Below are 13,665 nucleotides of genomic sequence, written 5' to 3'. Positions count from 1 at the left end.
TTCGGTGTTGGTTCGGGTTTTCAGTTCTGTTGTTTTTCGTCAATGCCTACTCTCTCTAGTGTGCTTCTCTAATCTTCAGTTAGTACCTTTTTCAATCTCTACTCTTATGTGCCTCTTTCACTCATATCTCTAGGGTGCTTCCCGCTCTATGAACCCTTCTTACGTTTAGCATATTATTATTATTTCTGATTTGCGTATCAAAGGCTTTTCTAGCTTTCAACGTTTTCAAGGAAATATATCTATTCTATAATGATGGTCTTCAATACATGATCCAATCATCTACAAGTTCAGATCTTGAATGAATGGAATAAAACAATACATATTGCAAGCTCAAGGTGTGGTGAAGAGTGAACTAAGCCACAAGCCACATGAAGAATGTGGGCCAAACAGTGAGTGAAACTGAAGCCAAAGCGTAAGTCCAGAGCAGAATCACTGAGCATTCACTTTCCCCAGCTCCAAACAACTGAGTTATTGTACCTGCCGAGTAAGTGATTCAAACAGATAAAGCAACCAATACTATTCTCTTACATTAACAGAGTTAGTGTTTGCATCAACGAACCTAGATTCATTGCTGGTGGGACAGCATACTGTAGAAGAAGAACGAACTGGTACAAAGGCTCTGAGGTAATCAAATCAAACTTGTATGCTCCTCTTACGATTAAAACACCACTTATAGGCAAGAATATGTAACGTGCAACCAAGACGCCAACAATGCTTGATTTTTTCATTCCTGAACTTCTCATACCTTTGAGTAGGTTTCCTCCAATGATCAATGTCATAGCAGGAATGGCCCCATCTCTTTAACAAGACATAGAAGAGAGCAAGGTTAAAAGCTTACGAGTGAGTGACTTTTTTTAATTATGATCATGACTTTTTTTTACCCCACTAAAGTTACTGAGTCTTGAAGCACTCCTAGAGGAGCTCCATTACCGATGATTAGCTTCCTTATAGGAGTAATTAGCCCGACCACGAGCGCGATCATCTGAAGACAAAACAGAGCTAAGAAAGATTACCATAGTGTGAAATGAATATATTCCCTCTTTTCTGAAATATATGATGTTTTTAAGAGTTTTTTATGTTTCAAAATGTACAATGTTTCGATTTTTTTTATATTAACTTTAGTTTTATGAAAAACCTTGTGATCATTAGTGTTTTTTTTTTATAATTGATTGAATTAGTTTTATTTTATATTTTTAAAGCTATTTTTAGGAAAAAATGTATGTTTTCATTCCTGTTCATTTAACCAAAAGAAACAGAGGTAGTATATTTTTACCGCAGCAATAGTTGATGGAGCAAATATTGTCCTTAAATTGACTTTCCCAGACAGTGAAACCATTCTTCTCTTGACTTTGTCCCACCTCCCAACCTGTCACACACTCACACATCTAGTCATTACCTAAAGGATAAGCTCTGATGAACGAATAGTTGTTGATCAAGTGATGAGACCTTTTGGTTATCTTCTTCTTCTTTAGAAGAAATCAGTGGGACTTTGCAGCTGGATTCAATAGAAGGTTGAGTTTCAATGGGAGAGTTTGTTAGCACCCGCATAAGATTGTATACGTATGTCCATATGTAAATTGACCCCATCTGATAAACATTACAAAAGTATATATATCATAGACTCATAAGGCCTTGAAGAAGTAGTAGAAGATGGTAACTTACAGCCATGGAGAGTGCAACATAACCAACTCCATACTTCTGACAATTCTCAGGATCTCCAAAGGGGCCTCCTTTCTCTTTACAAACAGCTGGAACAATGATTAGTGGCATGTTTCCCAGATTCCCTGTTTTAATTTCATTATTAAGAAACAAAAAAAAAACAGAATCTGAAAATATTAAGAGACATCATGTTAGGTTTTGTTACCAGCAGCACAACAACCAACAATGAGACCACGAAGATGGGAAGGAGGTTTAGTGATGAGAATAACAATCCAGCCTAGGAACGAACCAATGATGAATGTAAGCAGAACATTAACCGGCATGAACCACCTAAGACCACAAAACATCATTTATCTTATTATGTAAACCAGAGAGTACAAAAGATTTAAACTCCAGATGAAAAACACTTACATTTGCATCAAGCTTTCATATGTAACACTATTAGCTAAACGGCTTCCAATAAGGGAAGGACTAAACACATAGAAGACAATCTATACATACAAAACAGAAGTTAAAAGTCATCGAAGTGTTTAGATACATGAAGGAAGAGGGTAAAGTAATAAACGGACGTTGTTCAAAAATTTGCGAGCATCTTGACCAAGAAGATTGACTCCGTCAAGAGCCATATAGAATCCAACTGTTGTTATCAGCAGAATCTCCACAACTGGTTTTGATGAAGTTATGAACAGATGCAAAAGCTTCATCATCTCTCCTTCCTCAAAGCTAATATCTGCGAACATAAACGTGATTTCAGTTGTTGCATATGGATTTGACCAAAACAGAGCTCGAAAATACTCTCTCGTAAACCTGAAAATATATGTCCGGTGACAAATAAATAATTTTTTTTGGAATATTCCGCCGGAAACTCCAGAAAAGAAACGAAACCTTTACACTATTTTCTCTATATGAAAGAGAAAATGCGTCTGGCGTTACACTTGCATGGCCGGCCGCCTCTATACGCTATTTATATTCTTTGTTTATAGTTAAAAAGTAAACAAATATTTTGTAAGTGACAAAGAAAGTAAATTATCCCATTTTCCATGAAGGATAGGAAAATTATTATTCTATGCCTTTTCAACAATTATTATTCTATCCCTTTGGGATGAGAATTTCCTATTTTATCTACAGAATGTTAATTTACTTTTAGTTTTAATATCATAAAAATTGTACTACTTGGTATGCGGACATGTCAGACTTGACAAACATTTTTTATATTGTTTTGTTTTCGTATGAAACGATTTAAGCTGTATATATATTATAATAGAGACGTAACAGTCTGTTTAGCCTGTAGCTTTGTTTGAGCTCCAACGAATAATTTCTTGAAATTTTTACTTATACCAGAACCAAAAAAGTTTCAAATCATTAGGACGTTTTTACAGAAAGATTAATAATAGTTTCCACCAGTTTTGGGAAAGACGTGCAATTCTTTGTTTTGTTTCCTAGATTGTCGTATGTGTATATGCATGAAAACAAAGGTACAGGCTTTGTCTGAGAACAGTTATTATCGGACTGTCGTCATGCCTTTCGTCACAGCGACTGCGAAGTGTCGATGTTTTAATTCGTGGTTCTCGTTATCGCATAGTGTTCATCGAACGGTGAAAAAAATTGATTATTTTGTTTATTTTTTTAGAAACAGTTTCTTTTTGTTACTACTAACTTATGAAATGCCCTTTCTTAAAATTTTTACACGAAACTTACGTAAAAACTTTCGGTGCTTTTTACTTTGACATTTTTTATACAAACTAAAAAAATGAAATATATATTTATGCTCTTTTTAATTATATAGATTTAACCAATAATTTTGAAATAAATAAAATTACTTACAAAATCAATGCATTTTGTAATTAATAGTAATAAATATAAATTGTATTAAATTTCTAAAATGACAGTTTTTATAATAAAAAATGTCAAAATGACATTTTTTTATTAAACAAAGGAAGTAGTAATTGGTTATATTTTTAATCAATTACAACACTACATTTATTAGAACGATCAGCATTCATCTTATTAAAAGGAAAAGAAAACAATCAGCATTTTTTTTCTCCCCTGATGTTGAAAGTCACAAAACGTGTTTTATAGGTAGGCTAGGCAATATGATTATAAAAATAAATTATTTACATCAATATATCGAACATAGCATCAAGGTAACAGCAATGCCAGCAAATAATGATTAGCTATTATTCAGTAATATATAATGGTATAAATCAGAGTAAGAAGATGATAAGTGAGTCTAGTGACGACTTACTTTACCGTATACTGACAAAAAGAAACAAAACAATTAGGTTAAAGAAGAGCTTTTCGATGGGACGAAGGAAAAGGTCAGAAACAAACACAAAACAAAGAAGCATATTCATATAAATATATGTGAATTAATCATTACCGAAAACTAAAATGTGAATATCTATTTAATGTAGTAGGTACATTAAAGTAAATAGCTTGCTTGAAGCCAACAAAATAAAATAGCTTGCTTGACAGTGAACACTAATTTCACACAAAATTATACTCCCTCCGTTCCTAAAAGATAGTCTTTTTAGAGTTTTCACACATATTAAGAAAACGCATTAAATCGCTATAATAAATTTATCGTTTTATGTAATTTTCAATTTTCAACAACTTTTAACCAATAGTAATCTAATAAAACCAATTAATTTTCTTAAAGTTTGCAATTTTTTCATAGAAAACATAGAATATACATCTTTTTGAAACAAATATTTTTTCCAAAACATAGATCATTTAGGAACAGAGGGAGTAAGAGCAAGCGCAGTGGATGACATCTCCACAAATTTTGTCAGAAAAAAAATAATACTCCATGTGTTTCATTATAACTTTAGCTTTCTGCACACAGATTAAGAAAACAATTAATTTTATATGTTTTTTATATAAAAACACAATTACATATATACTTAATCATGTTTCAAACAATAAAAAACAAATTGCATAATAAAATTAATAAATTTTGTATTGAAAATTAAAAACAACACTTATTTTGTAACGAAATTTTTTTTTTGTTGTGACATTTAATATGAAACGGAAGTAGTAGTAAAACAAAAAAGAAATAGAAATGAGGAAGAAAAAAGGAGAGAAAGCGAAGAACAATTCTTCATCTAGAGACGAAAGTATCTCCATCAGATATTTTGAACCCAAGTGTTACATTTTCAGTGGTCAACATTATTTAATGGTAGAATGTTTTCTGAGAAAATTTTGGAGAAATTTTGCCACTGCGAATGCTTTAAGAACTCTAAAACCAAAAATAAAATTAATTATGCAAATAAATAGTATATTGTAGTGGGCTTAATTAGTACATGCGTGGTAAAGAAGTACTAGATTTTGACCCGCGCAGGCGCGCGGGTATATATTTTGAAAAATATGTTGATATTTGTTTTTCATGTAATTATTAGGATTTGGAAAAATGAATCCGAGGAACATAACCGATACCGATCCAAAGATATAGTACCAAACCCAAACATAAATTGATTAAATATTCTAATTATTCAAAATTTTGTTATTTAGAGAACCGAATCTGATCTGAACCGAAGTATTTAGTTATCCGAATTTATCTAAAAATAGATTTATATACTTATATATATTAATTATTTTTAGATTTAACGTATATAAAACATCAAAAATGATACTTTTAAATTGGTTTAAATACTTGAAAATATATATAGATAGTCAAAAGTAAATATCTGAAATAGTTAAAGTATACTCAAATCACCAAAAATACTTAAAATAATTATTGATTTCGTATCCAAAATTTTAAATCAAGCCAATTGATATGTTAAGTTTAAGTATTATGACATATGTTATTCAAATTTATACGTAATATATTATTTTATTTATACATTTTGAGAAATTTAAAATATATAATGATTTAAGACTTTAAAAATAATTTAAATTAGTTATCCAAACCCAAACCAAACCCGCAAAGATCCAAATCGAACTCAAACCAAAATTTAGAAACATTCTAATAAGGCTGAAACCTTTGACCCCGAAAACCCAAAATACAAACCGATCAGAACTAAATCCGTATGGGTATCCAAAAGCCCATTCCTAGTCATTATTATATATCGTATTTTATCATCATATAATTAATCGTATTTTATATGTACCATCATATAAGTAATCATATAATTAATAGTATTTTATACATACCATCATATAAATAATTACATATATTATATTTTTAAAACTTAATATGAAATATGAAAACCATAATTTGAGTTGGTATTTCAAATTGGGCTTTGTATTATATTTTTCTTATATATATTGACAATATTTTTTTATAATGGTTATTGAAAAATAGTTTAGTAAAAATCCATTTTTGAATATATGTATATTTTTGAATCAATTTTTGATATAAATCAAATTTGAATTATTATTTTGATTTGAAATATGTATATAAAGTTTAAATTTTGTTTTATGGTTAGTTTAGAAAAAAATTTTTTAGGGAATTAGATTGACCTATTTTGGTATATTTTAAAAGTGGCCTAGATAACTTTCAATTTTTTAAAAAAACATAAGCCCATTACTTTTTTTCTTAATACTACTATCTTTGTTTTCAAACAAAAATATTTTTTTTTAAAAGAGTGCAATCCATGTTTCCAAACACTCCAAATTTTTAAAAGTCCTATTCAAGTCTCCAAACACTCCAATTTTGTACTTGAGTTTTAATAAGATAGATGGAGACGGGGATACTAAAACCCAAGACCATGCCAAGAGCATGCCAATGGTACTGATAAGCGATAGAGATACTAAAACCAAGACCATGCCAAAAGCATCCAAAACAAACCCCACAAAAATAATGACTGGTCTGTCTTTTTCTTCTTGGTTCGTCAATAATTGGAAAAAAATACATTTGTTCTAAGACTATACTGACCTTAACATCAAGCAATGAACTTGTCGTAAAGGTGGGATACACTTATAATAAAGTTCTCTTATGACTCGAATCCTACAAACTCTATTTTAGAAAAGCACTTAACCGCAAGACTTGTGAAGATAATTTTTTCTTTGTTGGAAGAGCTAAAGAAAGCATATATTTGGTATTATGTTTGCTTAGCTATGATGCAAAAGTACACGTGATGAACGTGAATCAAAGATGTGTCAATCACTGATATATATGGGGACGCTCATTTAATGTTCGTCAATTAAACCTACCCATGTGACATACTTGAAGATTTTGATTTGACTTATTGGAGATTTGGGAATCAAAGGCTATTTAAAAATGGTCCCAAAGTCGATATATTTCGGAATTAAAGAATTTTTTTCCGTAGCATTCTGCATGCTTTGAATTCCCACATTGGTATCCTTTGGATCCACATCTATTCATTAGGTTCTCAATTATTTCCACTGAGAGAAGTACGAACGAGAAGATCACCATCACCCTTATAAGGTTGTAAGTAAACATATATTTTATAGTTTTGATACTAGGATGTGGATGGTGTAAAGGTATTAACGGTCAAGAATCGAATGTTCGATTAACGTTAGTAAGAAGGCTGAAGGATGCAACCAACAAGTATTGCATGGCCATAAATTTGGAATGTTATCACTACAAGAGCATATTTTTTACGAAGGCAATATACATTGTACCTTCGTCGTAAACGGGGTGTTACGACGAATTAACCTCGAAACACGTTTCGTCGTAAAACGCCCGTCGTAACCGAAGTTTCGTCGTAAATGACTTGTTAACTTTACGACGAAATATATTTCTCGTAAAGCGCAGGGCATAGTTTCGTCTTAAACGAGACGTAATAATTCGTGGTAAACTCAACGTAATGGATTCGATGTAAAGCAGACGTAAATACTTTCGTTGTAACGAACACGTAAACATTTCGATGTAAAACCCTCGTAAATATTTCGATGTAAACTCCACGTAAATGTTTCGACGGTAATCAGTCGTAAATATTTACGTCGAGTTTATATCGACGTTTCGTTTTATAATATAGATTTTGAATTTTTTTTAACCTCAAATATATTTAATTTTATAATATATATTTGAATTTATTTAAAATTCGGAATTTTAAATTATTTTAATTTTAAAACGAAATATGAAAATAAAAAACATATATTAAAAAAGCATTTAAAAGTCATAATATTTAAATTCATAATACAAACCGAAATATTAAAAAAACTACATATCATCGAAGTAGTCGGTAGGGTTACTCGGCTGTTGACGGGTTGAATCAGACTCTTGGGGATCTCGTACTGGCAACCCAAGAGCGGCTCGTCTGTCACTCAACATTCTCTGCATAAGCGGATTTCCCACGGCCATCACGTCTAGCAAATCCTCAAGAGAGTCTAAACGAACCTGCTGGCTATCCATTCGAGCTTTCATCTGAGAAGTCTCTTCATCCCATCTCGAAGTGTATGACGAAGTTGCCCTTGCAACTTCGTTAACAGAGCCTATACCGACTATTCGTCCATTCTTTCTAGGAGCCAGCTATAAAATTAAAACATATATTAATAATAGTTATTAAAAATAATGTAAACAAAATTTTTTAGTTGTACTACCTCTTCGAAGATTCTGTCGGCTTCTTCGGTGGACAATGTGACGGGTAATCCATCGGGAGACTCCTGAGTTAGTTGCGTCTCCCGTTCTTCAATCCGAGTAGCCACTGCTTAAGCGAGTTTCTCAGATGCAGGATCCACAAAAACTCCGTCGGATGTGGCGTGAGTCATCTTGAATAGGTCAGACAGAGATGGTAAGACTCCCGTCTTCTCCAACTACAAAAAAAAATTATTAAAAATTATATTAATTGAATATTTTAAAATAAATATTTAAAACAAAACTTACAACTTCTAGACGGATGCCTGCATGTGGTTTTTGGCCGGTTCTGTGAAGCATGGGCAAATTGCCATCTTTATCCTTCGTTCTTCGAGAAGCCGAGCACGAATTGGCCTTTTTGATCGAAGAGGGGTGCTTCCAATAGGCGATGAGGCCATCCCACACATCCTTCGTGAGCTCAGTGGGCTTTCCCTCATACCCGTCGAGCTCCCACTTGTCCTTCCAATCAGAGACTGTGTTGCAGAGGCGGACCTTTATCGGGTTCCTGGGGGTTTATCGGGGTCTAGAACATCCAAACCCTCCCGTCCAGGCTGGGCAAGCAAATCCTCCACCGTATATCTCGCGAATGGGGCATATGAAGGCACACGCAGATCCGAATGAACTGCACCTTCTGGGATAGGCTGAGGTGCAGCCGCTGGAGGAGGAGGTGGAGGCATCTGCGGTGGAGGCATCTGCGGTGGAGGCATTGGTGGAGGAGGACTCCAAGCAACTCTCTGAGAAGGCTGAGAGTCTGGAACTGCGGTGGAGGATGATGGACCGGAAGACGATGGACCGGAAGAAGATGTACCGGAACCATCGTCGCCAAACAAATCTCTATAACTAGGTGCTGCTGATTTTCTTCTAGGAGCCATCTAAAAATAATTAAAATAAATTTAATCAATTACGACATAATTAAAATATTATTCCGTTACCTAACTAATCACCTAAACTAATTCCGTTACCTAACTAATCACCTAAACTAATTCCGTTACCTAACTAATCACCTAAACTAATTTAAAAAAAAAAAGAGAGAAGAGAGAGTTTACCTTAGAGAGAGCAAAGGAATTTGGGAGAAATGAGCGAGGCAGCCTCGCTCTCGGCGTCTCCTTATATAGATTAGGATTCGTCGTAAAAGCGACGTAAATTTACGACGAATTTACCAGGCCCGCGTTTTTCGATTTACGACGAATTTACCAGGTCCGCGTTTTTCCATTTACGACGAAATTACCAGGCCCGTATTTTTCGATTTACGAAGAAATTACTAGGCCCGCGTTTTTCCATTTACGACGAAATTACGTCTTCCGTGTTATTTTTACATCGATTTTACGACGCTTAACCCTAAACACAGAGAATGAAATCCCTAAACCCCAAAGTCACATATCATCTAACATCATATCTTATTTCATACTACTTCTTACTCTTTCTTTTAGAAAATGTTACAATAGAGAAATCCAACATTTGATACATATATTACATCACTCTAAATCGTTTTCGTTCTCATCACTATTACATCACTCTAAATCGTTTTCGTTCTCATCACTATCATTACAATCATCATCGTCGCTTCTCTCGAACTCGTCTTCACGTGCTTCATCTGTAGCATCTTCGGGAATATCTTCATATTGAAAGTTTTGCGGGTCGATCAAAAGGATTTCATCAGTTGGTTGTTCTGGTACCTCAACTTCAGTGATAGCGTCTTCTTCTTGCAAGGGCGGTTCTTCTCCAACGACAATGCGTCCACGAGGTGTAATTTTGATAGCAGTTACCCAGTTTATCCCGGAAGTTCGAAGCCGAGGATAAGGAAGGAAGCTAACTTGCTCGGCTTGTGAAGCTAAAATGAAAGGCTCAAATTTGTTGTATCTTCTCCCAAAATTGACATCCACAACACCAAATTTGTTATACCGAATCCCTCGGTTCACAACAGGATCGAACCATCCACATTTGAAGAGGACGCATTTTAGCTTCAATAACCCCGGAAATTCCACTTCAATAATCTTCTGCAATATCCAGTAAAAGTCTGTTTCACCTTTCACACATATTCCATAGTTACTCGTTGCCCGATGTCTCCCATACTCGTATGTGTGAAAGGTAAATCCTCGTGTGAAATACATAGGTGATGTGGTTGAAGAAAAACATCAAGAGACCGTTTTGGATGCTTCGGCCCTGAGATTAATATGGTCAAAAATAGAAATTCATGTTCCATGCACATATCCGGCGGTAAATTATACGGCGTAAGAATGACTGGCCACAAAGAATATTGTCTACCAGACATTCCAAATGGACTAAATCCATCGGTGCATAACCCAAGATAGACATTCCGAATATTTGTAGCAAAATCTCCGTGTACCTTGTTGAAATGTTTTCACGCTCTTGCGTCTGATGGATGTGCAACCTCACCATCTCTCTGGACATGTTCGGCATGCCACCTCATCGACGCAACAGTCCTCTCAGATTGATATAATCTTTTCAATCTGTCTGTAATTGGTAGGTACCACATCCTTTGGTACGGTACCCTATTCCTCCCACGGCCTTGCGGTTTGAATCGTGGTTTTTTGCAGAATCGACACTCTTCTAACTTGTCATCTTCCTTCCAGTAGATCATGCAGTTGTCGATGCAAACATCAATCATCTCCGAGGGTAACCCAAGACTATAAACCAATTTCTGAATCTCATAATAAGATTCAGCAGACATGTTGTCTTCTGGCAAATACTCTTTAAACAACTCCGCCCATGCATCCATGCAATTCTCAGGTAAATTATGATCCGTTTTAATATTCATCATCCTAGCTGCTAGAGACAATTTAGAGAGACCTTCTCTAAAACCAGTGTAGATTGGTTGATTTGCAGCATCTAGCATTTCATAAAACCTTTTTGCATCCAAATTAGGTTCTTCTACATTTCCAGTTCCATCAGCTATTGTTGTAGTTGTTTCTAAAAATGCATCACTAATCATATCTTGAACCCTATCATGATCTACCATCTGCTCCTCTTAATGATAATTATATTCATTATGCACATGATTCGGTTCTTCATTATGATGAGCATCCTCAAAATTAGCATTACTACTACTAGCTTCATTTCCCCCATAACCCTTTCCATGTTGATACCAAATGTAGTACTGTGGTGTAAATCCTTTGTTTACTAAATGATTCCATACAGTTTCACTACGTGCAAATTTCGAATTCTTGCATTTTGAACAGGGGTAGAACATCTTACCGCTTTCCTGCGTGATCGGTGTACAGCCCGCCTGGTGCATGAATGTCTCTAGCCCGTTCAGAAATGCATTCGTCACTCTCCCGTCGGAATCTTTGTGCAAATACATCCAACTTCGTAACTCGTAAATACTACCGCCACCGACCATTTTTTCTTCTATTTTTTTAAAAAAAATTTTTTCTGTTTGGGTCTTGTGAGGAAGAGAGTTGTGTGTTGTGAGGAAGAGAGTTGTGGGAAATGACATATATATAGATAAATTTTCGAGTTGGGTAATTGAAATATAACAACGATTTTACAAGGAAACTTTTACATGGATTTTACATGGTTTTTTTACAACGACTTTACAACGAACTTCGATAAGTTTTTCACCTAAATATAACGGTAACATGATTCGTTGTAATGTCGATGTAAAGTTTTCTTTTCGACGTACTTGTGTCGTAATATTACATGGCATTTACGACGAAATTTGGTTTCGTCGGTTTCGTCGTAATTACGTTGTTAACCCACCATTTACTATTTCTAAGACGACGATAAGGAACCTGTGTCGTTCGTCTGTCTGCCAATTCAGTGGAACGACAAGGAGAAAGTGGACGGAAGTGCAGGTGGTTTGTACTTAAGAGGAACCTTTGACGATGATCGGAGGTTCCACTCAAGTATAAACCAACTGCACTTCCCTCCACTTTCTCCTTATCGCTCCACTGAATTGGCAGACAGACGAATGACTCATGTTCCTTATCGTCATCTTCGAAATAGTAATTGGTGGCTGAATGAGGAGCAGAGTCTAAACGCCATCAGGTTCGAGAGGAAGAGAGTTGTGTGTTGTGAGGAAGAGAGTTGTGTGTTGTGAGGAAGAGAGTTGTGGGAAATGACATATATATAGAGAAATATGGTAAATTTTACATGGATTTTACATGGAAAATTTACAACGAGTTTACAACGAATTTAGGTAAGTTAAAGCACATTGAATACACGTTTTCACCTTTATATAACGGTAACATGATTCGTTGTAATGTCGATGTAACGTTTACAACTGTTTCGCATTCCACGTACTTTCGTCGTAAACTTACATTGACTTTACGACGAAATCCTTTCGTCGTAAATTACCATGGAGTTTACGACGAAATAATGTCTCGTCGTAATTGCGTTGTAAAGCTGATGTAAATTTACGAGGAAATAATTTCGTCGTAAAACGCCGTTGTTACTGCTACGTTTTCTTGTAGTGTATGTATATGTTTGGGCTGACTTTAAAGGGCTTAAACTAGGCCTTACTTGCGCCGCGTTGCTTTTTGTGATCCATTGTTAGAGCCTGATTTCGGTTGCGTTTGCAGCTGCCAGCGTTTCAAAACAATCGTAGAAATTGCTTCAAACCGCTCTGAACTTCTTAAAATCAAAAGCTGGTTCCAACTATCGTTTGCAGTTGCGGGAGGTTACGGATGGAAAAATAAAATATAAATTATTTTCAAAATTATTCTAAAATTTTAAAATTAAAATTTTAATTGAAAATATTATAAATAAAAATATATACATATTTTATGTATTAATTAGAATTCACAAACAGTATCATAATTTGTTTTATAAAAACTTTAAACTAACTATTTATTAGAATTTTTAAACATTAATATACACATATACTAAATGAAATAATTTTTTAAAAAAATTTTTTAATATAAATCTTGAAAACAGATTTATTAAAATTATAACTTTCAACTAATTAATTTTTTTTATAAATAAACCTAATATTTTTATTAATCATATTATATTGATAATTATTATATTTTATTACAATAATATTTTTTTATATTTTTATAATATTATAATATGTTAATATGGGTACTTTATTATTAAATTGTTGCAGTATCTTATAATCAACCATTCATAAATATCTTGCAAATGCACAATTTTCAAACGTAGTGCCAATCATACAAAATGCTTAGTAACGCTTTAAACCGCAACCACCGGTATCCGCAGACTCCCGCACCCGCAATTGCAACCTCTGTGTTTGAACTAGTCGGGCACTTAATATAGAAAGCTTGCTCTGTTTAGGGTCCCTCATTTCTTTTCACTTGTTGGTTGATGATCTCTATGCACATGCATATTGATTGACGAAAGAAAACAACAGTACAATTTTTTTTTAAACTATTGTTCCAATCATCATTTAACACATTTTATAATTTATAATATTTAGCTTGTCATTTGTAAAGGTGTGGAAAACATGCGATTCTTGATAAATTTAACAAAATGTTATGTTTTAA

The 13,665-nt window shown here is 34.0% G+C and overlaps 2 protein-coding genes and 1 long non-coding RNA gene across 3 annotated transcripts; all 3 read right to left on the bottom strand.

Moving 5' to 3' along the window:
• Window positions 1–195: 195 nt before the first annotated feature.
• On the bottom strand, window positions 196–2,623 carry LOC103853032 (protein PIN-LIKES 3). Its single transcript, XM_009129934.3, has 10 exons — window positions 2,467–2,623; window positions 2,229–2,389; window positions 2,071–2,150; window positions 1,865–1,989; window positions 1,663–1,784; window positions 1,447–1,587; window positions 1,274–1,366; window positions 882–982; window positions 560–798; window positions 196–477 (listed from the first exon to the last, which is right to left on the bottom strand). Exons 2-10 carry the CDS (start codon window positions 2,364–2,366, stop codon window positions 353–355), a joined length of 1,164 nt encoding a protein of 387 aa, XP_009128182.1. The 5' UTR covers window positions 2,367–2,389; window positions 2,467–2,623; the 3' UTR covers window positions 196–352.
• Window positions 2,624–6,176: 3,553 nt separating this feature from the next.
• LOC117131867 lies at window positions 6,177–8,653 on the bottom strand. Its single transcript, XR_004455284.1, has 3 exons — window positions 8,450–8,653; window positions 8,167–8,379; window positions 6,177–8,095 (listed from the first exon to the last, which is right to left on the bottom strand). It is a non-coding gene; the product is annotated as an uncharacterized LOC117131867 (long non-coding RNA).
• A 41-nt stretch (window positions 8,654–8,694) lies between these two features.
• LOC117131952 (WAS/WASL-interacting protein family member 3-like) lies at window positions 8,695–9,072 on the bottom strand. Its single transcript, XM_033285201.1, has one exon. It carries the CDS (start codon window positions 9,070–9,072, stop codon window positions 8,695–8,697), a length of 378 nt encoding a protein of 125 aa, XP_033141092.1.
• Window positions 9,073–13,665: the final 4,593 nt, after the last annotated feature.

This window comes from Brassica rapa, chromosome A02 (assembly GCF_000309985.2).
Source record: "Brassica rapa cultivar Chiifu-401-42 chromosome A02, CAAS_Brap_v3.01, whole genome shotgun sequence".
NCBI lineage: Eukaryota > Viridiplantae > Streptophyta > Magnoliopsida > Brassicales > Brassicaceae > Brassica > Brassica rapa.
This window is presented reverse-complemented; position numbering and strand designations above follow the sequence as displayed.

Coding starts and splice junctions, on each gene's coding strand:
- LOC103853032 (XM_009129934.3), bottom strand. CDS start 2,366: ATGATGAAGCTTTTGCATCTGTTCATAACTTCATCAAAACCAGTTGTG. Junction 1,367..1,446: donor AAGAAGAAGATAACCAAAAG/GTCTCATCACTT, acceptor AGTGTGTGACAG/GTTGGGAGGTGGGACAAAGT. Junction 799..881: donor GACTCAGTAACTTTAGTGGG/GTAAAAAAAAGT, acceptor GTCTTGTTAAAG/AGATGGGGCCATTCCTGCTA.
- LOC117131952 (XM_033285201.1), bottom strand. CDS start 9,072: ATGGCTCCTAGAAGAAAATCAGCAGCACCTAGTTATAGAGATTTGTTT.